The sequence below is a fragment of the Oxyura jamaicensis genome, chromosome 3 (genome assembly GCF_011077185.1).
Source record: "Oxyura jamaicensis isolate SHBP4307 breed ruddy duck chromosome 3, BPBGC_Ojam_1.0, whole genome shotgun sequence".
In the NCBI taxonomy this organism is placed as follows: domain Eukaryota; kingdom Metazoa; phylum Chordata; class Aves; order Anseriformes; family Anatidae; genus Oxyura; species Oxyura jamaicensis.
Genome location: NC_048895.1, coordinates 1,922,223 through 1,943,408, shown reverse-complemented (window position 1 = coordinate 1,943,408; position 21,186 = coordinate 1,922,223). Strand labels below are relative to the sequence as shown.

Here is a 21,186-nt window from a genome sequence, read left to right as displayed (position 1 = left end):
GCTAGCTGTCTAGAATCTGTAAAATGCTCTATCAGAATTTAAATATAAAAATATAACAATAATGCTGCAGGTGAAAAATCTTTGCCCTGAAAACAACCATACTCAGTTGTAAGCTTTCATTAAAGGGCTGTAAAATATTGGGAAAAAATATCCTGCAGTATTTTGTAATATGTATTAATGTGTAATTATTTTAAATGTTCAGCGCTTCCTATGTCAGGCCTGAAATTCTTGGGTTTAAAAAACTGAAAAGAAGGTGGGGTTGGAATAATTCTGTGAAAATTTTGAACGAGTTACCTTTGGGCACTTTGGCCCCATTTTCAGGCTTTCTTTTGCAACCCAATGAGCAGGATTGGCTGGAGTCCGTCCCTTGCTGCAACTGAAAGCAGGCGTTTCCTAACCCAGAATTCAAGGCCTTGAGAATAATAGAGTCTTTCTTGGATTAAAATTAATGAGTTGCCAACCATGAGTGTGCCTTTATCGCACAGGAGGGTACTCAGGGGGTTACGCCAAGCCCTGTAAGCTGTGCACTGCTGCTGCGTGGAGGGGGAGACGTGCTGTGGGGAGGCCAGTGGCCTGGGGTCTGCGGGCTTTTATGCAAAGCATGGACCTGATCAGTGTGTTCTGGGAGTGGTATCAAATGGACAAAGCAAGCCTGAACCTGTCCTTCACATATGTTTTGTGCTGGTATAACTGAAGCAGTGTTTTAAATTCCTCTTCCCCACCTCTTTGTTCTTACAGAATGGCATCCCGTTAGGTGGAGGAAGCTGTTTTCGTGCCTGTTTCTCCCTCCAAGGAAGTCCCTACTGCTTTGAGGTTTAATTATAATACAAGTCAGGGTCTGTAAGAAAATGGAAGCAGAGCAAGAAGGTTTTCTGGGGAAGCAGAACAGTCTGGTTCCTCTCCTTTTGTGACTGTGCTAGTGTGGTTTCTGTTAACGTTTGTTTATGAAGAGATGAAGAAGTCCTCTTTCATGTTTTCTTACTTTGTTAGGTCAGGCTCCAGTGGTGTGGAAAATGATGGGTAAAGTTCAGGGACTGATGACACTATTCACCTTGCCACAAAATAAATATAGAAGCAAATATTGCAACATGCTTTTTTTCCATGCTTAAAAATAAACTTAAAAAAATGAAGTAACAATCAAATCTAAAATCAGACAAGAGACAAAAGTATGGTTCATAGTTAGATTTTCTACCTAGAGCACTACTTTCTACTTAAAATAATCTTAAACTTGTTTTTGATATGCATGTTTCTTCTGGTACAGCCGTAGCAGTTGAGAAAGCAGCACAATGAAAGTGGTAAACTCCTCCCCTACCTGTGGTATTGATCGTCGAGATAAGCAGGGTGAAATAAGTTTACCCTGGGATGGCAACACTTTTATTTTTAGCACGTTTAAAGACAGCCCCCATGGAGTAATCAGTACCGAAGTGTCTAGAATGGATTATTATTTTTTTAATAATTTTAAAGGGTTGTCAGGTTTTAATGGCTGAATAATGGTAATGATAGGATGAACACCACAGCTGTACACCCAGGCTATCCCAGGAGTATTTTTTTTTTTGATTCATATACTGAAAATACCTTGAGTTCTGATTTAGATTTCATAAAAAGTGCAAAGGGTTGCATAGGCTCATGCAGCCTTTGATTTTTAAAAATTTCATGAGGAGTAAACGGGACTTCAGAATGGTTTCCTCAGTTCATATGTTGTGCGTGAGTGCATGCATCCATGGGTATATGATTAAGTAGAAATGAAAGAAAACATACTGCAGTGGCTCAATTAAAATTGTTAGATAGTATTTGCATTTGGGGGGGTGGGTAACCTGGTAGTGTTGGACTTCATTTTCATTCTGGCATGTACTTTGTGGAACCTGCATCATTTTTTCATTGCTGGGGATTGTGGGGTGGACGTGCCAGGTCTGAAAGGTGTATGATCCAGGCTCGCCACCCAACCTTTGGGCTGCAGGTAGGCCCATTGGTCCTGCTGGACTTGGTGCTCCTTTGTAATGCCTATCCCCAGGACAGAGAAGTCTCTGTGGGTTGGAGCCAGCCCCACAAGCTTGGCACCACATGCAGTTATGCCATGACCGCACTGTTTTTCCAGTTGGGGTTAGTTTGGTGTTTGCTGACTTGCAGCAAGGTGGTTGCAAGACCCATGTGGCTCCCAGCATCTGATCAGGGTAAAGTAGCTCACTCTGTAACTGCTCCTGCTTACAATGGCAACCACGATTTGGGGGAGAAAAAAAAAAAAAAGTAACCTTGTCATTCTGATACGGGAAGTCTTTAAACTGTGAAACCTGAGTGTGCTAATGGTGTCTGTGCTTGGAAGGCTTTGACCACCCAATGAGACACGTTTAAGACCTTCTCTGTAGTATGATTAAAATCGCTTTCAGGTGGGGTATTTCAGTACGTAGGCAATATCTGGCAGGACTGTAAGGCCAGGGATCTTCCCTGGTTTGGTTGCCCGGGTGTAACATCACTCCCTGACTGCGTGCTGCTTGCAGCGTGTCTCCAGGTTAGCATTGCTGGCACTCCGTCACCAGCAGTACGTAGTGTCCTGCTAGCTGCCTTCCTGTAGCAAAGAGAAGCACGGGCTTCCCCTTCATGCAGATGTCTTTTCCAGCAGGCCCTCCAAATTAATGACCAGTTTGTGGGGGTGCCTCTAGGTTTGAACCTGAGCTGCTCCTCAGAGGTGAGTGCTTTTGGGGCTCTGCAGGGCTCTGGGCTGGCTCCTCGATGCTCTGCTCCTGGCTTCTCCCTGGGGCTGGGGTTTTCCAGCCCAGTCTGCCCCACAGCCACTTGATCAAGCTTGGAAAGCAAAATGTGGCTTCAGACCTCACCTGCCAGGTACTCTTCACGAAGGATCTGTGGAAACGTGAAGGTCGCTGTCAGAAGTGAATAAGAAGTTTAATTAAACGAGCTGCAAAGTGCCTCTCTGAAAAGAAATTGGCAGCAATTTACCTAAGTGTGGTCCTAATGGTCATGATGACAGTTGTCGTTTAGCACCATAGATGCATTTGAGAGCTGCCTGTTCTCAATGCTTGTATTCAACTGTGTTAGTACAACGCTGGTCTTAACTTGATCCAGAAAAGGCTTCTATGTATGCGTCTAAGCTATTTTTACTATTATTTGAAGAATATAAGGACTTTCTGCTTACATTTCAGCTTACAGAAAGATTCTAGTGTAATGGCTGTTGTTCACACAACGTTTGTAAACCACACGCTGCTTGCGTTTTTTTTTTTAAAATCTTCATTCTCCCTTTAGACAAATAGCCTTTATATGGTGCTGAAGCCCTTTGTTGGTGTGTTCTTAAAGGCTGCGTGCCGAGTAGTTGTTCATTGTAGGCACGTAGTTGTTCATTGTAGGCACGCATCTCTCTGCCTGGCAGCTGCGTTCCAAGGGCTTAGCGGAGAGGCAGCTATTGGCTGCGGGCTGCGAGCCTCCTGCCCGCCTGCGAGATTTCGCGCTCGCAGCGAGACGCAGCGAGCAGGCAGGCAGTTGCGTAGATCTGCTGACCTTTGAGCGCCCCAGCAGGAAGTGAAAAGGCGCTGGGTAGTCAGCTGTGCAAGATCTGGGTGCATGCGAGCAAACTCAAGATGGATGCCAAAATTGGTTAGTTCCCCCCCCCCCCCCTTTTTTTTTTGGTTCGTTTCATGTGTGTGAATTAAGTTCTGTTGTAGAGCTTGAGGCTTTTAATTTCTCTTTCTAAAAAAAGAGTGGATTACTCGGTACGTTTTTTTTTTTTAAAGAGGATTGTCAGGTTAAATATATTAAACCACTATTTTTTGTCATCAAGAAACTGTATGCAATTATTCAGTTTTAAGATAAATGCCTGTGAAAGACAGAAGAGACTTCAAAAAATACAGTGATAAAGCTGCTATCACGGCACTTGCTTTATAAGCAAAATGTAATTGGATGAGTTCTGCATGTAAGGCACGGATGCTAGCAGTACTATTTTTAGATATGCCAAGTGACAGTTCGTGCTTACCAAATGTAGGCAGCTGTTCTTGCTTTAGAATAGGCCTGGAATACTTGCATTAAATGCATGAGATTATAGTTCATGTTGTATAAAATACAGCTTAAAACAGGTTCAGTGAGGAGAGGCTGCTTGGCAGTGCTGCTCTTGGGAGTCAGTTTTTTTGTTGTTGGTTTGTTCTTTTTTTAATCTGCTGTGAATATCTTATGTTTGAGTTAACACCAGAAAGCTGCTTATAGTAATGCTTTTAACTTTTTTTTTTTTTTTTTTTTTTTTTTTTAACTTTAGAAAGAAATGCAAATACCTGTATCAGATCAATTGGGGAAAAAAAAATAAATTTCAGCGTTTACTCTCTAGACTAAAAATTACAATTCAGTTTTTCAGGTGATACATAACACCAAATTTCCCTTTGAAGAATTCACTATGAAACAAGATACACATGTCGTGACATGGAGGTTGATTCGGTCGTTCTCCAAATGGAGTGGAGACAGAGTGAGGGGGGAAAAGTCTTGTGCAGCTTAACTGTGGTCTGGGAGGTCCTAGCTTGGGGATTTTTCTTATTACTGAGAACAAAAGACTTGAAGATAGGTTGCTGGAAGCCATTTGGTGTTTGTGGTGTGCTTTAATTCCAACAATTTGCCTTTGTTTCTCCTATTTTGGAAACTCATACAGATGAATTACTGTCTTTACATTTTTATAACTGGGTTCAGGTATAACACGCTACCAGTTGTAATACGTCATTTCCTATGAAGCAGTAAGAACCCTCTACCAGCGTAGATGCTTTGAAATTGTGTTACAGAGAAGGGAGTATTGCATTTATAGAGCTAATGCCATCTGCAGAAGGAGAGTACGGCCATGCTTAGTGTGTCACATGAGCATCACCCTAGTATTAATGTATGGATGCTCAAATTGCACCATTTAAAAATAAATGTAGTTTCAGCATCTGAAGCAAATACTCAGGGAAAAAAATCAAAGATTTTTGCATGATTTAGGAGCAAAATGTCCACCAATGCCTTTTGTTAAGATGTTTTTTGAAAATATCACCCAAGTGTTAGGGATACTTGTGGCTCAGTTTTGGAAGGGTTCTTCAGTTTGCAGTGGTTTGTAGGTCATGCTCACAGCTTCATCCCTAGCCGCCTTCTGCATGCTGAACTTGCTAAAGTAAGGTGTACAGAGACACTGACAGACACTTCTGTGATTAGAGCCAAAGAAACCAAATAAAATGTTGTTAAATGTAGGGTTTATAGTTCATACCAAAGGAATTTTACTGAGACTTTTTGTTTGTTTGATTTTTACAAACAGTAAAGAAAAGTACTTGTCTTGCCTTGGCTTAGAGCTTCCTTTGTTTGACAGGGAAGATAGCAGTGCAGCTTTGTAGCACGAAGAGACGCAGAGGAGTAATGGGTCAGCAGAGTGCAGGGGGATATGTTGGGCTGCAATTCGACAAGGACTCTAAACTGATGCTGTTCTGAGAGCAGGACCGTCACCTCCTTCGGTTGGCTGCTCTATCTCTCACCCCATATGTCTGCGAGGTCACATGGTGAACCACATCCAGAATCTGATCTGGCCGACTGCTTCATTGGTGTGTTGTTGAATTTGTTCCACTGGTTGTTGGCTGCGTGCAGAGAACCAGGCTGGATCTGTGTATGGCCGTGCAGAAGAATGTAATGGGACCGAGTGGGGGAGGGCTGAGACCGTTTCTTTCAACAGCAGTTTTGGCTTATGACAAATCTAAAGTGTTCATGTGACTGTAACCTGATTGTAGAGCTTGAGGAAATTTCTCCTAATACATTAATTTAAATATTTAGATAAAATATTGAGCGTTAAGAAAATGGCTTCCCTAAGTTTCTGACCAGAGCTTTCGTTTTTGCAGTGCCTGCTGCTCAGTGTGGTTTCCCTGCAGAAATAATTAAGAAAGGACGTCAGCTTCTGAAACACGTGACATTGCTCCAGTGGCATTGTTGTGTTGTACCTACAAAAGCATTATGCAGATGCTGCCCTAAAGAGGCTACTAAGTTATTTAACGTTGGTGCATTAGCCCACTTTCATCCTGCAAGAAATAACAATCATACTGTTTTTTAATTGCTTTGTTTACAGTAAATTAGAGTAAGACTTCTGTTCTGAATTGTGATACACTATTTTACAGTTAACTTCTGCAATGTCTAGGAGAGGATTACTAAGATTGTGTTGTAACAGTAGTAATTGTTTGTAATTCGTCTTGAGTTCTGCATTTAATAACTCTTACATTACCATTATTAACAAGCACTTTTGATGCAGGAGAGGAATTTATTCTCGTGAAACCTAATCAGCTGTGGAAGCAAAAACCATGAAGAATGAATTTTGTTGTGTTATCTCACCGTGAAGTATAAAACTAGACCAGACTAGGTGATTCTGTACAGTTGTGTACTCAGCAGTGGAGAATGATGTTTGGCAGATTTCATGAACAAATTTTTTAACAAACCTCCCCCCTCAAAAAAACAAACAAACAAAAAAAAAACCAACCAACCAAACACAAATACCCTGCAATTGATGCACTAAGCCAATACCTATGACTTATGCAAGGGTATAGCTTGCTTTAAACAGTGATGCTGAAAATGGCATAGCCATACAGCATTCTCAGCTGACTGGTTTATAAATGAGGTATTTTGCATCTGTAGCACAGCAGATTTGTCCTGAATTGAAATTAGAGTGAGGTTAGTCCCTCTTAATGGCTCATTCTGTCACAACATCATATACTCCCGAGGGAACTTCTTCAGTCAAAAGGAAACAAAACAAACTCTTGATGCCTTTGCCTCTGTTGGACTTGCAATGATACCATGGTGCAGAGATCTGTTAATGTCTGTGTCATTTGTTCTAACAGGGAATCAGAATTAACCTCTTCAGTAAGTGGCCTCCACAAAAATAAAAATAAATGAAGCACAAACTGCTGTGGTTCTTATGCACAACACAGCACTGCAGCTGAAGAGATTAATTCTGACATTGCTTAAGGGCAGAATCATTCTTAATTTTTAGCAATTACATTTCAGGTAATCCTAACATCAATAATCCCAATAATCTGAAGTCCAGTGCAAAAGCAGTGCTGCAATAACTTATTTCTAGTTGTAATTTCAGCTCTTGTTTGATAGTGAGATTGTGAGTTCCATTCTTGATGACTCTCAGCAGTCAAGTGAATGACATTCTCTGTTTTCATATGGATGCAAAAGGTATCTTGTACTAATTTCTTACCTTTTTTAATTTTTAGTTGTTGACCTCCTTTACTGGCGAGACATTAAGAAGACAGGAGTGGTGTTTGGTGCCAGCTTGTTCCTGCTGCTCTCGTTAACAGTGTTCAGCATCGTGAGCGTGACCGCTTACATTGCCTTGGCCCTGCTTTCTGTGACCATCAGCTTTAGGATATACAAGGGAGTCATCCAGGCAATCCAAAAGTCCGATGAAGGCCACCCGTTTAGGTGAGGTTTTTCTTACAATTGAGAAAAAACGTGTGTTGTTTTGGAGCGCAGCACTGTTGGTGCTGTTATGAGCAGTAAATGACATACGCCGTTCTATGTTGCATAATAATGTGAATAGCCTCTGTACCAAAAAATCTGTCACCCAGCCTACGACTACACTGCTTTCAGTTTTTCTCAGGAGGCCAACACAGTGGAAAAGCAAATGAATTGAGCACTTGGTACAGGGGATTTTCCTGGCAGTGCTAGAGAGTCTTAATTTGCATTTAAAAACAGAACAACAAAAAAACATATTCCAACCTAACGGAATCATTTGTGCATTTTGGAGTGGTGTAGTCTTCAGAAGGTGAACCAGTGGCAGATGATGTAAATGTAAATACGACTTCAGCACTTCCAATGCTGAAGCATTTAGCAAAAAAATAGAATAAATGTAGCAGGGGGTACTTGTATCTTTTTGAAACTTCAGAATACTCTTTAAAATTATATATTAGCATGTAACAGCAGAGCTGTGTTCTCCATATGCAAGGCTGCCTTGTGAATCCAGGTTCATTGCAGCCTGCCCAGATAAAAAATCCAGAAACCTGGACTCTGACGAAATTTCTAAGGATTGAGGAGTTGAATCATAGGATTAGGTGGTTTTAAGTGGTTCTGAGTGATGAGCTAAGTCCTTGGGGTACACCATGTGTGCACTTCCCTGGGAGGGGGAATGCAGCATGCTTGGTAATCATACTCTAACTGTTTAGAGTACAGTGGTGCCCATTATTGCAGAGCTGCATCTTAAGAGAAATAAATATATTGGTGGGTTAGACTAATTGCTAAGAGTGCATGCCAGCCCTATCCCACACTGCTCTTGCTTCTCTCCCTTTTTAACAAATGAAGTGGTTCAGTCTGAATTTCCCTTGCATCTTTTGGAAAATCCTGCTTGCCCTCCTATTTACAGCCCTCTTACTCATTTTGTGGTGTTTCCAGTCATTCTTTTTCTTCCTCTCATCTTTAGTAAGACAAAGTAAATTTTTTTTTTCTCCCTGTCTACATGTAGTGGCTCATTTAGCCAGTAGAAGCCAATCTCTACCTAAAACAACAGTGGGACAAAATTCTGAGGGGAAGAGTATTTGTTTTCAAGCTTAGATCAAGCTTAGAAAAATATACATCCAGCCAATTGATAATAACATTCAGAATAGCAGCATGAAATATATATCTTTTGCAAAACAAAACAAAACCATCAAGGCCTTTGTTTCTTATTAGGGTGAATAATTCCCAGTGGAAATCCCGTTTGCTCTGTGGTCAGTTTATTTTTAAAAATACTGATATTCATAAGAAGCTTCCAGACATTCTTTTCCAACATCCCTGGTTGCTTTTCAACTGCAGGAAGGATGCTTTTACTTGAATTTAGTTTGATAGCGAAGAGATATCCATGAGATCGATGTATCTTTTGGTTCAGGTACCAAATCTCCTGCTGATGAGCTGAGATGGCTGTGCAGGTTCAAGCCAAATGTGGACAGCAGAAATGTAGCCTTGAAATGGCTGCCCTGTGTAGTTTCTGTTGGGAGTATTTTAATTTGCTTTGGACTTAACACAAGGCAACGTTTAGCTTTGCCTTACTAATATATGTGGGAGACTCCATGATATGTCTCCTATGCATAATAGGAGATAATCAAAACCACAAAAATAATCTCCCACACCAAAGCAGAATCCCCAGCTGAAAGTAACAGTTAAGGTGCAGTAACTGTAAAATGAGCACCCTGTGATGGGTGTACTGCATTACTCCATCTCCCTCTAATGCACAAATCAAATAAATTACTCTTCATTTAAAGAGTCTAAATTGTCATAGCCAAAACAACTACAGATACATGTCATGGTGTAGTGGAAAGAACACTTAACTGCACACGATTTCCATCTTTCTGTTAAAAGAATTGCTGTCACTAATTGTGAGAAGTTTTTTTGAGCAAACAATATAAAATTCTCATTTTGCCATGCCTTATTAGTGTATTTGCCACAGCACGATGCTGATTTCAGAAGTGTTTTCTAGCAGCATGAATGGATATGTTGATTTTGTAGGACATAGTTTCTGTTTGAGAAATGTAGGAACATCAAGTCCAGCGGAGTCTTAAGTTGCCTTAAGAACTTTATTTTTCCTAATGCAGTAGCAAAATCAGTAAATGATCTCCTCCTCCCCTGCCAGCCTGTCCATCTGTGTCTCTTATTTTAAATGTACGTTGGCCTTATTAGCGTGATAGACAGCAGTATACATGTCAGAGGTGCTGGAGACTGTTTTGGTCACTCGCTAGCCTTGTCTGTTCAATCGTGTGTGCTAGCCAGTGTGCCTTTTAGCCTGGTCTCCGGGTAAGACTGCATGTGACTTTGTAAATACGCTAGCACAGCAGAGCAGTGAGGGAGAAGCTCTTTATTCTTTTCTCTTTAAGAGGCTATGGGTGTGTTTTTCCTCTTTTGAGGTTTGCTTTTACCTTCCAAGAATAACTTAGGTTAGCTCTGTTCTATACTTGTAGCATGCCACATATAGTGAGGTTTTTCTCTTTTTAATATGCTGTATGTTGATATTGTTTGGCAGAACTCTTACAGTACAGTTTCCTAAGCTATTCTTTCTTGCAGGGCTTACTTGGAGTCTGACGTAGCCGTGTCTGAAGAGCTTATTCAGAAGTACAGTAATGTTGTGCTTGGTCATGTTAATGGCACAGTCAAAGAGCTGAGACGTCTCTTCCTAGTCGATGACTTAGTTGATTCTCTGAAGGTAAGTTTACTTCAGCTGTAGATGTGACAGCCTTGTGTAAATAGATTCCTTGCTGACCTAAGTTAGCAAAGCCCACTTGCCCTCACAAATGTGAATGAACAATAGCATCTTTGGCTCTGTATCGAGTTTTAGTTTGCTTGCTGGAAGTACCAATTTTTGTTGTTTTTCAGGAAGTGCAGCATTCTCTTAGACACATTATGTACTGAATGCAGTCATAGAGTGGTTAGCTTTATTTGTACTTAATTTTGACAGTACAGTAAAAATGAATGGAAAACTGAAATAAGCTTTGGCTGCATACAGTTGAGCCGTTACACCTCCTTGCTGGTGCTTAAAAGCAGAAATCTTAAGAAAACAAGACACTGCTCCAGTATGTGGATTCAGAATGCATCACTACCACCTCTCTCACTCACTTTCTTTAAAAAAATAATCTCAATTTACAGCTAGATTGGCACAGTCTGGTTTATGTTTTTTGGTTTGTTTCTGTACAGAGACTAGCAAGTGGTCAATTAATGTACATTTACTTGCCTTGAACAGCAGGAGTTTTTAATCCATTTTTTCACTGGAAGAATGGGGACTGAATAATGCCTGTGCTTCACTAGGAAGGTGGACGCTTCTTTCGGTTACTTGGTTTGGGTGTAAATAGTTGTTTTTCTTAGCAATACAAATTACTGAAATGTTTTTTTAGAAACAACTCTGCATAAAGGATGCAAAACAGCCTAACAGATACCTAGCATATGTTGAATTAGTATTGAATATTGAATTAGTATTTTAGTAATTCAATATTAGTATTCAATAATTAGTAATTCAATATTAGTATTGAATATTGAATATTAGTATTGAATAGAGCTTACTGAACACTGCAGAGCAAAACTGAGGTGCTCTTTACTGAGGTGGCAGAGCAAGAAATGGTGAAAAAATGGATGAAAATCCTTCATTTTTATTCTGTGAGAGTTATGTTCTCTCCTGCCAAGCTTATCACATTTCTTTGTCTTTCAAACAATGGTTTCCTTTACTGAGTACAACTTGTTGTCCATTCGCTTTTCAGTTTGCATAATCTTCTTGAAATAAAGTTGCATTTATCCTTCAGTAAATCTCTTGCTTATAAAGTGCTTTGCAAAGACCTTTGAGTTGTTGTGAGGATGAGGGAAGGGGTTTGTAGAGAAACTTGGAATAAAATAGGAAGGCTGTAAAAGTCCCTGTTTTATTTGTGGAATAGAAATTGGAGATAGTTCTCAGAATCTTAAGAGTTTCTAGATGCAGTTTCTCATACAGATGCATTTCTCATTCAGTTGCTCCTACATAAACACAGTGAGGAGTTGGTACTGTGGGTGTTGCAAATAATGTCATACAAATCTTCCCCAGGAAGAGTCCTTTCCCTCTGAGAAAAGATGTGTAAGGATGTTAGGTGTTGTCACCTGTGATCTGGTGCTCATAGAAAAGATACAGGTTCTCAGGAGGAGAAGAGGAGATGAAGGGATTAGCCCAGGGTTTTATGCAGTATTCTTCCAGCTCCTACAGGGCCAGTCACCTTTCTGTACACGATTGATATTGCTGCAGTCATTTTATGGCAGCACGGCATAAATGAGCCTGTTTCTGTCGTTGCCTTGCTGGTGTTCCCACTTGGGGCTTGGTTTGGACGGCTAAAACGTGTCAGCCCTGCCTGCTGCTTGTGAGAGGCTGGCTTGCCTTCACACGTCAGTGACTGCGTGCTTGGGGTGCATCTCTGCAGCGCTGTGGCCTTGGTCAAAGGAATTGTTGTTATGTGACTAGAACTACATTTTGATAACATAAACTTGGAGTGTGAGGGAGGAAAGGAACATATTATCTTATTGCGCTTTTTAATGGCATTGTTTCAGTGTTGAAAAAAGGTTATTTTGCTGAAGTCATATTTGGATGTTATTAAACAACTGGGTACATCACAGAAAACCTTGGAGTCACAAGGTCACTTGTATTTCTTCAATAATTAAGCCCTTTGTGGTATGATGCTTCATCTGAGTTATGTGAATTTCCACACTATTTGTTTAGAGTTCACAGTCCCCTGCAGTAAGGAAGGGGAAGCAGCAAATAGCCAACTGCTGTTTTACTTAGCACTGTTTTAAGAATGAAGTCCTCCAGTAGCAGAATTCAATGCCAGTCAAGATGTCTTCAAGGCACTCTAATCACTTCTAAAATAGTATGGTATGTAGGAAATACATTTTCATTCAGATGAAGTAATTCACTTCCTCTCTATTCTGGCATTTAAAACATTTTATGTGGGTTAATTAGACTAATTTATGGTAGTTGGGAGCAACCCTCTATAAAACCAGTGAACGTCAGGACCATTTACAGTTGCTGATTTTGAAGAGTTTGTGCTTGAGGAGAACATTAAGATGCTGAGGTTTTATGTAATACAGCAGCTCTGGTTTTATTAAAAAAAAAAAACTACTCCTGGCTCGTGTAGTTTAAACATCTTCACCATAGGAAACAGCATGTTTGTATATAAGGAAAGTTAAAGAGCTTTGATGTAGAAAACGTCTGCAGGTTAGTTTATTGTGCGTAATAGTTCTGGCTGTAAAATCTGTCTCGTTAAGATCTTTTATTTCTTTTTTTATTATTATTAAACAGTGCTTCAGTCATAGAAGTCTTAAAATGTACTAAATATTTATGCAGCACAAGGAGAAATTCCTCCTAGGGGAAATCGGGAAATTTCAGAAGAGCCCTTGTCAGAGTCCCAGGAGGAGCTGCACTTTGTCCTGACACACAGTAATCGAGTAGTTCACCCTGGGCTGCGCAATCAGTAGCAGTTCTCTTCTGACGTTGGGGCACAGTTGCTTTCAATTTGTCATTGCTCAACTGATATTTTGAGAAATAGAGCTCTGTGCTATATTTGAACTGGTTTATAGTAAAGAAACTGATATATGGGCCTTTCTGGGTTTGCCATTACATTGCCTTATGCTTTGGGTACTAGGGAGTCTTACTGAATGAGGTAGGCAAAAATTGGATCCAGTCCTTCAGATACACAGTTTTGTTGCTGGTTCACGTATCATTGTAACGTGCAGGTGGTGAGCTTCAGCCTGGGCCCCGTGCTTTCCTTCTGTCCCGTTCTGAGCATGTGGGAAGAACAATATTATCTTTGTAGGTCAGTTCTGGGTTGCTTTCAGCTTTTTTTTTATTATTTTTTTTTATTTTTACATCTTAGAGCTTTAAGCGTTCAGGCATGCTTGAGGTAAGCCTTTACACATTTGTAAGTTCATTTGTAAGTTTGTCTTATTTCTAGGAAAAAATAGAGACCATAAGTAAATGAGGGATTGAGATTGAGTCCATTTATCCCTGGGAGCCTGGTTTTAACTGTCAGAAAGGTGTGAGGAGGGAGAGGCGGTGGTTTGAGAGGGGGCTTTGGAGAGTTTTGCTGAACATCATTTGCTTTGGTGGCCACAGCTTAGAAAACAGCTGTCATTTACTGACAATTAGCAGTCAGCAGGACATGGCAAAGAGAGGTGGTTTCGCTGGGGTCAGTGGTTCCCTCTCCTGCCTGGAACAAATGTGCAAAGTGGACAGAAACTTCACACACGATAGACTTTGTCATTAGACCCTGGCACTGCTTTGCGCAGACTTTAGGAGAAGCAGTGCCAGTGTCAGTCAAATGTTAAGTTCAGGATTTTTATATTTATGGGGGACCATAAATTCAATGCTCACTAAATGATATTCCAGTGATTGTTCTGATAGTTGTTGGACTTTTGGATTGATTCCTTTTCTGTTACCCCACTGCTTACATGAACTGTGTTTTCTGACATGGGCATAGTCTTGAGCTCTGTTATCAATGTTTACCTGGGCAGGGTGGTGCCTTGCTTCTGGAACTGTGCTCATGCAGGGGAGAGCTTGGAGAGCAGTCAAAATGGTTCTCTGTGCTTGAAGCCAGCTGATTTACGATACCAAATGCACCCTTTGTGAGACAGTCATTCTGAGCGTTCACAGACTTGGGGGCTTTTTGCTGTATAACAGTTGTTGGCTTTCCTCCTGTCTCTGGGGCAGGGGACAGACTTGCTCAGAGAGTGGAGATTTGCTTTGGTAAAGTCGCTCTTGTGCAAAGAGGCTGGCAGCCAGCTCTCACCCTGGCACTGCAGAGAGCAGAACTGGGCCAAGGTTTGAATGAATCATGAGGGAGGTTAGAGAAATCTGCTTTATTTTTCTTGATAAACCTGCCAAATTCCTTCAGTGGAAATGCAGCTAGTGGTAACATTGCAGCCTTGTCTGAGGGTTAACTTTGTGCCTCTAGTGCTACTTGCGTCACCTCTGGAGAGAGCTGACAGATAAAGAACTGCATCATTTTCAATTAATCCTGCTGAATTTTGAATGGGATCAGCTTTGAACAAAGCTCTTGAAGTAAACTTCCTTTCATTACGGGGGTCATGCAGCTAGACCTGTCTTTATTGCCCTGCCCTTACTGCTGGCTGTTGATTTTGTTTGGTTTGGACATTTTGCATCTTATGATAACCTAAAAATGGAAGTCTGGCTGCATAACTTCTGAGTAACTCAGCTGCAGTCTGCATCTTTTGCCCACAGTCCTCCAGCGTACGTTCTTTATTTGGGCTTTGTGCCCATCTTTTGCCTTCGCATCTCCTGCTCATTGCGGTGCTTCACCTTCGGCTGCTGTCTGTGCCCCCATCTTTGGATTTGGATGTATCTGCGGCCTCTGCACCACCTTCCACTGTTTTACAGTGTCTTGCCCAGAAAACAACCAGATGTGCTTAGCTGATTAGAGTGCTGGGGGTCTTGTCTGCTTAGCAAGAAATAAGTGCTGCTAAATGCACTAGATCTGACATCTGAATCCTGGCTTCTGCTCTGTTCCTTATGTGCTGTGCAACACTAGAAGAAATGGGCTGGTTTTCCTCAGGGAGGAATCCTACACAGAAATAGAGCTGGCAGCCTGCAGCCCGCTCCTGCCCTGGTATAGGTCAGAGGTGTGCTTGGGTCACTCTGCACCTGGCGGAAAGCTGATGGGCTTTAACTCCCTCAGGGCCGTGCGAAACCGTTGAAGCACGGTCGAGACCCCCCTGATGGGGTCTGCGCAAGAGCGGAGTCAGCAGGGCAGGGGGAGCAATAGCGAGGCCGGCGCGGGGGCAGGCACCACGAACGGCAGCGGGAAGGGCTGGGTGCGCGTTAATGGAAAGTCTCTGGAGTTTGTCTCTGACCTGCAGCCACCTTCCATTTTATGGCACTGATGACTTCTTTCTTTCCTGAATATTGTAGTACTCTAAGTCCTTGTGTTGTTTAAGGGAAAAAGTCACCCAAGCCAGCCTTGCTGCATTCCCTTCCAGACAGGTTTTTCACCCCATGTGGCAGAAGCCCCTGCCTGGCAGTCAGTGGTTCATGGAGACCACTGCTGAGCCGCAGCGTGGCTGTGCTGGGGCAGTGCTGCTGGTGGCTTTGAAGCCCCAGCTCATGCGTTGGCTGCTAGGCTGCCATGCAACCAAATGACCTGCTTTCCTTCTGGCTCTGTCCCCAAGGGCTGTGGCATGTGCCAGCCCTTTAACCTCCCTGCCTGTCCTGTTCCTGTCTTCAAAGGGTGTGAGGAAGGAACTGTTGGCCCATCGTTCTTAAATGCCGTATTGGAAGTGCTGTGTACATGCAGAGGGCCCTTGAGCAGCCACCACGTACTGACAGCTTTTGGTCACTGCTGACTTGGGCCGAATTCAGCCCAATGACCTAGACACAAGAGGGCACATATCCCGTTACTAAGCCCTTCAGCCATCTCGTCACTCATCTATAATTACATTCGATGCACACAGGTGGAGTTTGGGGTGTTCCAGCTTCATATGTGCATTCAGAGAAGTTATCTCACTTACTGGTATAACTGATATGTTCTTGTAAGACCAGTCACAGGCTGACATGCGCTTTTTATTTTTCAGTTTGCAGTGTTGATGTGGGTATTCACTTATGTTGGTGCCTTGTTTAATGGTCTGACATTACTGATATTGGGTAAGTGTTTTAAATTGTGTTAAATACCTGGCATTACAAAACAACCCTGGAAAAGCAATGAAGTCTGTGCGATACTCCCAGGCTATTCCTGTGTTCTTGAGAGTATTAAGATGATACAGTTGTGTCCTTTCTCTAGGACATTGATAACCCTGCAGAATGGATAATTTTGAATTGTGTTGAATTCTGTGAAGTTGCACATATTCCAGACATTGTATCTCCCTGTCAGGGTTAGCTTTTCTTTAATATCATTGCTATATTGTAACTTTGGTGGAGGTACAAAATCAGCTCTGGTCACCTCCCACTGAAGATAGTTTGTATCTTGTAGTCCAGAGCAGTGCAGATGGCGGTGCCACTGACCTAAGCATTCTTGCTGAAGAATGTGCCTAACCCACAGTGAAAAAGTGAACTGTGACCAGACTTACTGTACCGTTAACAAGACCTGGAGAGCAGCCCAGCTTCTCCTTAACAGGGATTATTTAAATTACCAGCCATCAATTTTGTACGTGGCCTAGTTATTTCTTTCTGTTGTACCTTTTTGAAAGAAATGTCAAGGTGTGAAAGCTAGTCTTTGTTGCCTTTGTTTAACTGCACCATTCCTTCTGTCAACATTTATACCTTTGATCTGTTCTTTTCCAGCTTTGATTTCGCTCTTCAGTGTTCCTGTTATTTATGAGAGACATCAGGTGAGTGTTCGATAAGGTTCATTAAATCCAGATTTGTTCAGGCCTGCTGCAGCAGTAAGCAGGGTGTGTGAATCTTGATGTAAGTACCTTTAAACTGATTTCTGAGGGGAGAAAAAAAAAAAAAACACTTTGGAGCTGGTATTCAGGATTAGTGTCCTGAAGCCCCACAGAACTTGTAATTTAATTTAGCTAAAACAGGCAGCAGGAGAGGCTTGGCACAGTCTAATACTTCTATCAACAGACAAACGTAAAGGAAGAGGTGGTAAGAAGAAGCCAAAGTAAAATGACTATGATTAAATAATAGTAGAGCTTGAGCAGGGACTGTCTTCAGCAGGTGATAGCACAGGAGGGGGGAAGCCAGCCCTGGCTTAGCAGTTCCTTCTCCTCTTTCCAAAACAACTCTGCTCCTGGAGGTCAGTCTGGGATGTAGGAAAGGTGGAAGAAATGCTCTAAAAAGATGGGAGAGCTTCTCGGGCTCCTCTCCAGCCTCTGTATGACCCTAGAAACGAGCTAAATACTGTGCAGTGGAAGGAAAGACGATGGACAGTTTGTGTGGCCTAGCCTGGGCTCCTCGATCCTCCTAACAAGCTGAAGGGTGCTCTCAGAAGGCGTAAGCTGTTGGACAGCAAAGCAGCTTTCCTTCTCTGTGATGCCCAGAGGAAAAAGAGGAGCTGACTGCTTGCTCCTCACCACGGGCCTTAGTTGTGCGTACTTGCATTGGAGCAGCATCAAACTGGGAGATAAACAGTGTTGAGCTGCTTCCTTCCATCAGCGGTCATTCCTGCAAGGTGTGTCTTGGTGTGTGTAACTGCCTGCCAGGCAGCAAAGGAACTGTTGGTAAGCCTTGGTCTCTAACATCTCTCACCTTAAATTTCAGGCCCAAATTGACCATTATTTGGGACTAGTGAACAAGAATGTCAAAGATGCGATGGCTAAGTGAGTTTTTTGTTTGTTTTTCACTTAAACATAAATAGTGCTTAGGTTCTTGGCATGCATGCTACTTCTGTATATAACAAATGCATTATATATACTAGTTGTGGGAGGAGAAAGTTCTTTGCTTAAAATGGAATGGTTATGAAATCAGCTCTTTTCTTGGAGATGCATTTAAGTTCATCCAATGTTATTTGTAATAGTTTCACTGATATATAGCTTTCTGTAGGCCCTCACCCCTGCAGTTGCAGCTGTGGGGTGAGTGAAGGAGGCCTTTAACAGCTCTAGCAATTTCTCAGTGTGTAGTTGGTTTGCCATGATAGTTACCTTCACGCATTGCTGTCTTGAAGGCTTTTCTACCTACTCTTTTTTCTTTACTCAAATGCTGTTCTTTTTCCTCTCCTGTTCCTTTTGCAGGATCCAAGCAAAAATTCCTGGGTTGAAGCGCAAAACTGAATAAAAAGTCCGAAGCAACTTAGCGATAGGAAGTTCATCTTTTAAGGGGGAAAATACTTACTCGGATTTACATGGGGAGGGTCAGGGAATAAGCAAAACCCTTGACATTGCAGTGCAATTTCACAGATCTTTATTTTTTAGCAACGCAGTGTTTGAGGAAAAATAACTGTTTTGACTGCCATGTGTTTCATCATCTTAAATATTGTAAGCTGCTATGTATGGATTTAAAACTAATCATCTTCCTTTATCCCGTGTGCAGCACTGGCTAATACAAAAAGATTTGAGAAAGCTGTACATTTTGCTTCATCAGAGGTAGGCGCTGCTGCGTTCCAGAAGAGGTAGTGCAGGTGGAGCGGAGGATAACACTTCCCAGTTTGTGCACTGTGTATGGTCTGTGTAGATTGCAGATTTTCTAAAATGAGATGTTTTAGAAGAATATACCATTTTAGCAAGTTTTGAAAAATCTTGCCTTTTTGGTATGAGTATAGCTGTATTGTGATTTTATTGTTTTATCAATTGCCTATATATATATATATATATATATATGTGTTTCACAAAGCTTAGATCTTTCAGCTGCTCCACAGTGCTTTGTACTTCAGAGAATTGACTGATTTCTGGACTAGCTCCATAGCACACAAGCTTGAAAAACTAAAATGTCTCTGTAAACACTAGCATCTGTTTAAAAGAAAGAAAAAAAGTAATGAACAAAGGAACCTCCACATATATTAGAAGATTACAGCATACACTTTGTTGCGCAAACATGCAGTAGTTGATTTTGAGCAAATAACTCTACAGTCTCTCAAACTCTGATAATCTGTGGACTGAATATCTAATGCTGCAAATGTTGTTTGGAAACTTAAAACCTTGTTATGCAAGAAATGATAAATGAAAATTTATACACTTGCAGTTTAAGCTGTATTGAACTAAGTCTGTGGAATGCATTGTGAAATGTAAAAAAAAAAAAAAACAAACAAGAAAAAAAAAAAACAACAAAACCCCAAGTATCAATAAAGCTTATAGACTTAAAATAATATCGGTATTTTGCTTTCTTGAGGTAAGTTTAATATATTTGTGTTTATTTTAAGTTCATCGTGATTAAATATCCATTGTACATGGTGGTAGAAATAGTTTGTCAGATTAATAGCAATGTGAGTAGATGGATTTTTCATGATACCTTTTGTGCAGCGTGAAGCAGTTTGTTCAGTTCTAGTTACAGATCTGATGTCCTGAATAGCTATGTTGGTGGGTGATGCTCAGTTTGGCGCGTAGTTCTTGTAGAGCAGATGCTTTCCTGCAGTGAGGAGGCCTCGATGCTGAATACTGAAGGCCACTGTTGTTACCATGGCCAGCTGCGCTGACAGCTCAGTGACATGGGTGACTGTCAGTCTTGTGAGGTGGTTGGTTGTTGAAAATTGTTATTGAAAAAGATGAAATTTTAGATTCTGCTAAAAGAAGTAACGATCCTTGGCTTCTTTTATTTTGAAGACAGTAATGTATATGCCATGTGCTAATTTGAAGGAAATTGTTAAGCAAGTCCAAGAATTTTTCAGATGTTTTTGAGCCTGATTTAGAAAGCTGGACATTGAAAACTTGTATCCAAGTTTATTTGAGACACAGATTTTAAGTTAATGGCATCTTGACCACTGAAAAATAAATTCATGCACTAATATTTTAATTTACAGTATAGTACATCATCACCTCTGAACATTTTATACATAAAGCCAAACCATATAAACATACAAATTTAAGTGTTATCCTGACAGACGCTATTGCTCTAAGATATTTTTAACATAGCCATTTAATAATTCCTTCTGCTGCGCAACTGGTTTTATTCGGGATACAATCAATGTGAAAGGCAAACATGACAACATAAGCAAAGAAGGTGCTCACTGACATCACCACCTAACATGATTACAATATTTGATTGATAAGGTTTATTTAAAAAAAACTGCATAGGGACTCTTATTGTGTATCTGACAAACTGATCTGTATAGTAATATAAGGCATTAATAAATTCACTTTTAAAAAAAGGTGATTCTTGGAGGTTGATGAAGCACTTTTGTGTGTTAAATATACATGGATCCACTCCTTTAATTGGATAGTTTGTTTCATGTCATTTTTATGCTATTCTGTGTCCAACAGCTATTGTCTCACACAGTGGGAATCAGAAGTGGTTTGGCAGGATGGTTCCACAGTTAAAAATTCTATTAATCTGAACTGGGACTAAACCCCAATTCAGTAGTTCTTTTCAAAGACTACATGTAAGTCAAAATGTTCTATTTTGGCCTTTATTTCTTTTGATTAAAACCAGTCTTTTTAAAAGAGAGGTCATTCCAAGATACAGAGGCGTTCCATGTCAGAACTCTCCAAAATCTTTTGAAACTGCCCATGTTTCCTGTTCCTTTCTGAGGTTTCATTTGAAAATTTGAACTTTCTTTTCTTTCTCCAATTCCACTGTCCCTATCATTTTTGGTCTTGCCAAGAAGTTCAGTAACAACTGCTGAAGAGCTCTTCTTGCTTTTTGTGAACATCTGCTCATAGTCTCCACTTTCAAGTGGAGAGATCTCATATTTCATTTCAGCTGCCTGCTGCCCTCCTGCCCCGTTATCTCACAGAGCAGGGGGCTGCACACGGTGCAAGAGAAGCAAGGATGGGGAGTTCAAATTTAGCAAAGATTTTGCTTTTCTTGGGGTAGGTAAACTGTCAGGTACCAGAGTGATTTATTTTCTGTGTCTAAATAGCATGGGCCTAGCTGCCCACTGAAGGGTTCACAGCCCTCATTGGTGAGACCAGGTGGTCTCAAAGATCACTTTGGCTCTCTCTCCTGAGGGCATAATGGGAAACAACGATTCCTGGTGGCTTTTGAAATGCTTTAATGCACTAGATGGTCACTGCTTAGGATGGCAGTTAAATATGAAGCATGTTTTCCTGCCGACAGGAAGATTGCAGGAATGCTTGGGGAACAACTTCTTTGTTATTTGTTTAAAGAAAAAAAAA

The 21,186-nt window shown here is 41.1% G+C and overlaps 1 protein-coding gene across 5 annotated transcripts in view; it reads left to right on the top strand.

Moving 5' to 3' along the window:
- Positions 1-20,219, top strand: part of RTN4 (reticulon 4) — a 45,320-nt gene extending 25,101 nt beyond the window's left edge. For 4 of the 5 annotated variants that reach the window (XM_035322303.1, XM_035322306.1, XM_035322307.1 and 1 more), the window contains 6 exons: positions 7,209-7,416; positions 10,024-10,162; positions 16,051-16,120; positions 16,757-16,803; positions 17,681-17,739; positions 18,151-20,219. In XM_035322303.1, the coding sequence (XP_035178194.1) occupies positions 7,209-7,416; positions 10,024-10,162; positions 16,051-16,120; positions 16,757-16,803; positions 17,681-17,739; positions 18,151-18,193 (566 nt within the window). In that variant the 3' untranslated portion in view covers positions 18,194-20,219. Of the gene's footprint in view, positions 1-3,453; positions 3,604-7,208; positions 7,417-10,023; positions 10,163-16,050; positions 16,121-16,756; positions 16,804-17,680; positions 17,740-18,150 lie in introns of those variants that run through there. The other variant, XM_035322309.1, reaches the window with a different exon arrangement.
- Positions 20,220-21,186: the final 967 nt, after the last annotated feature.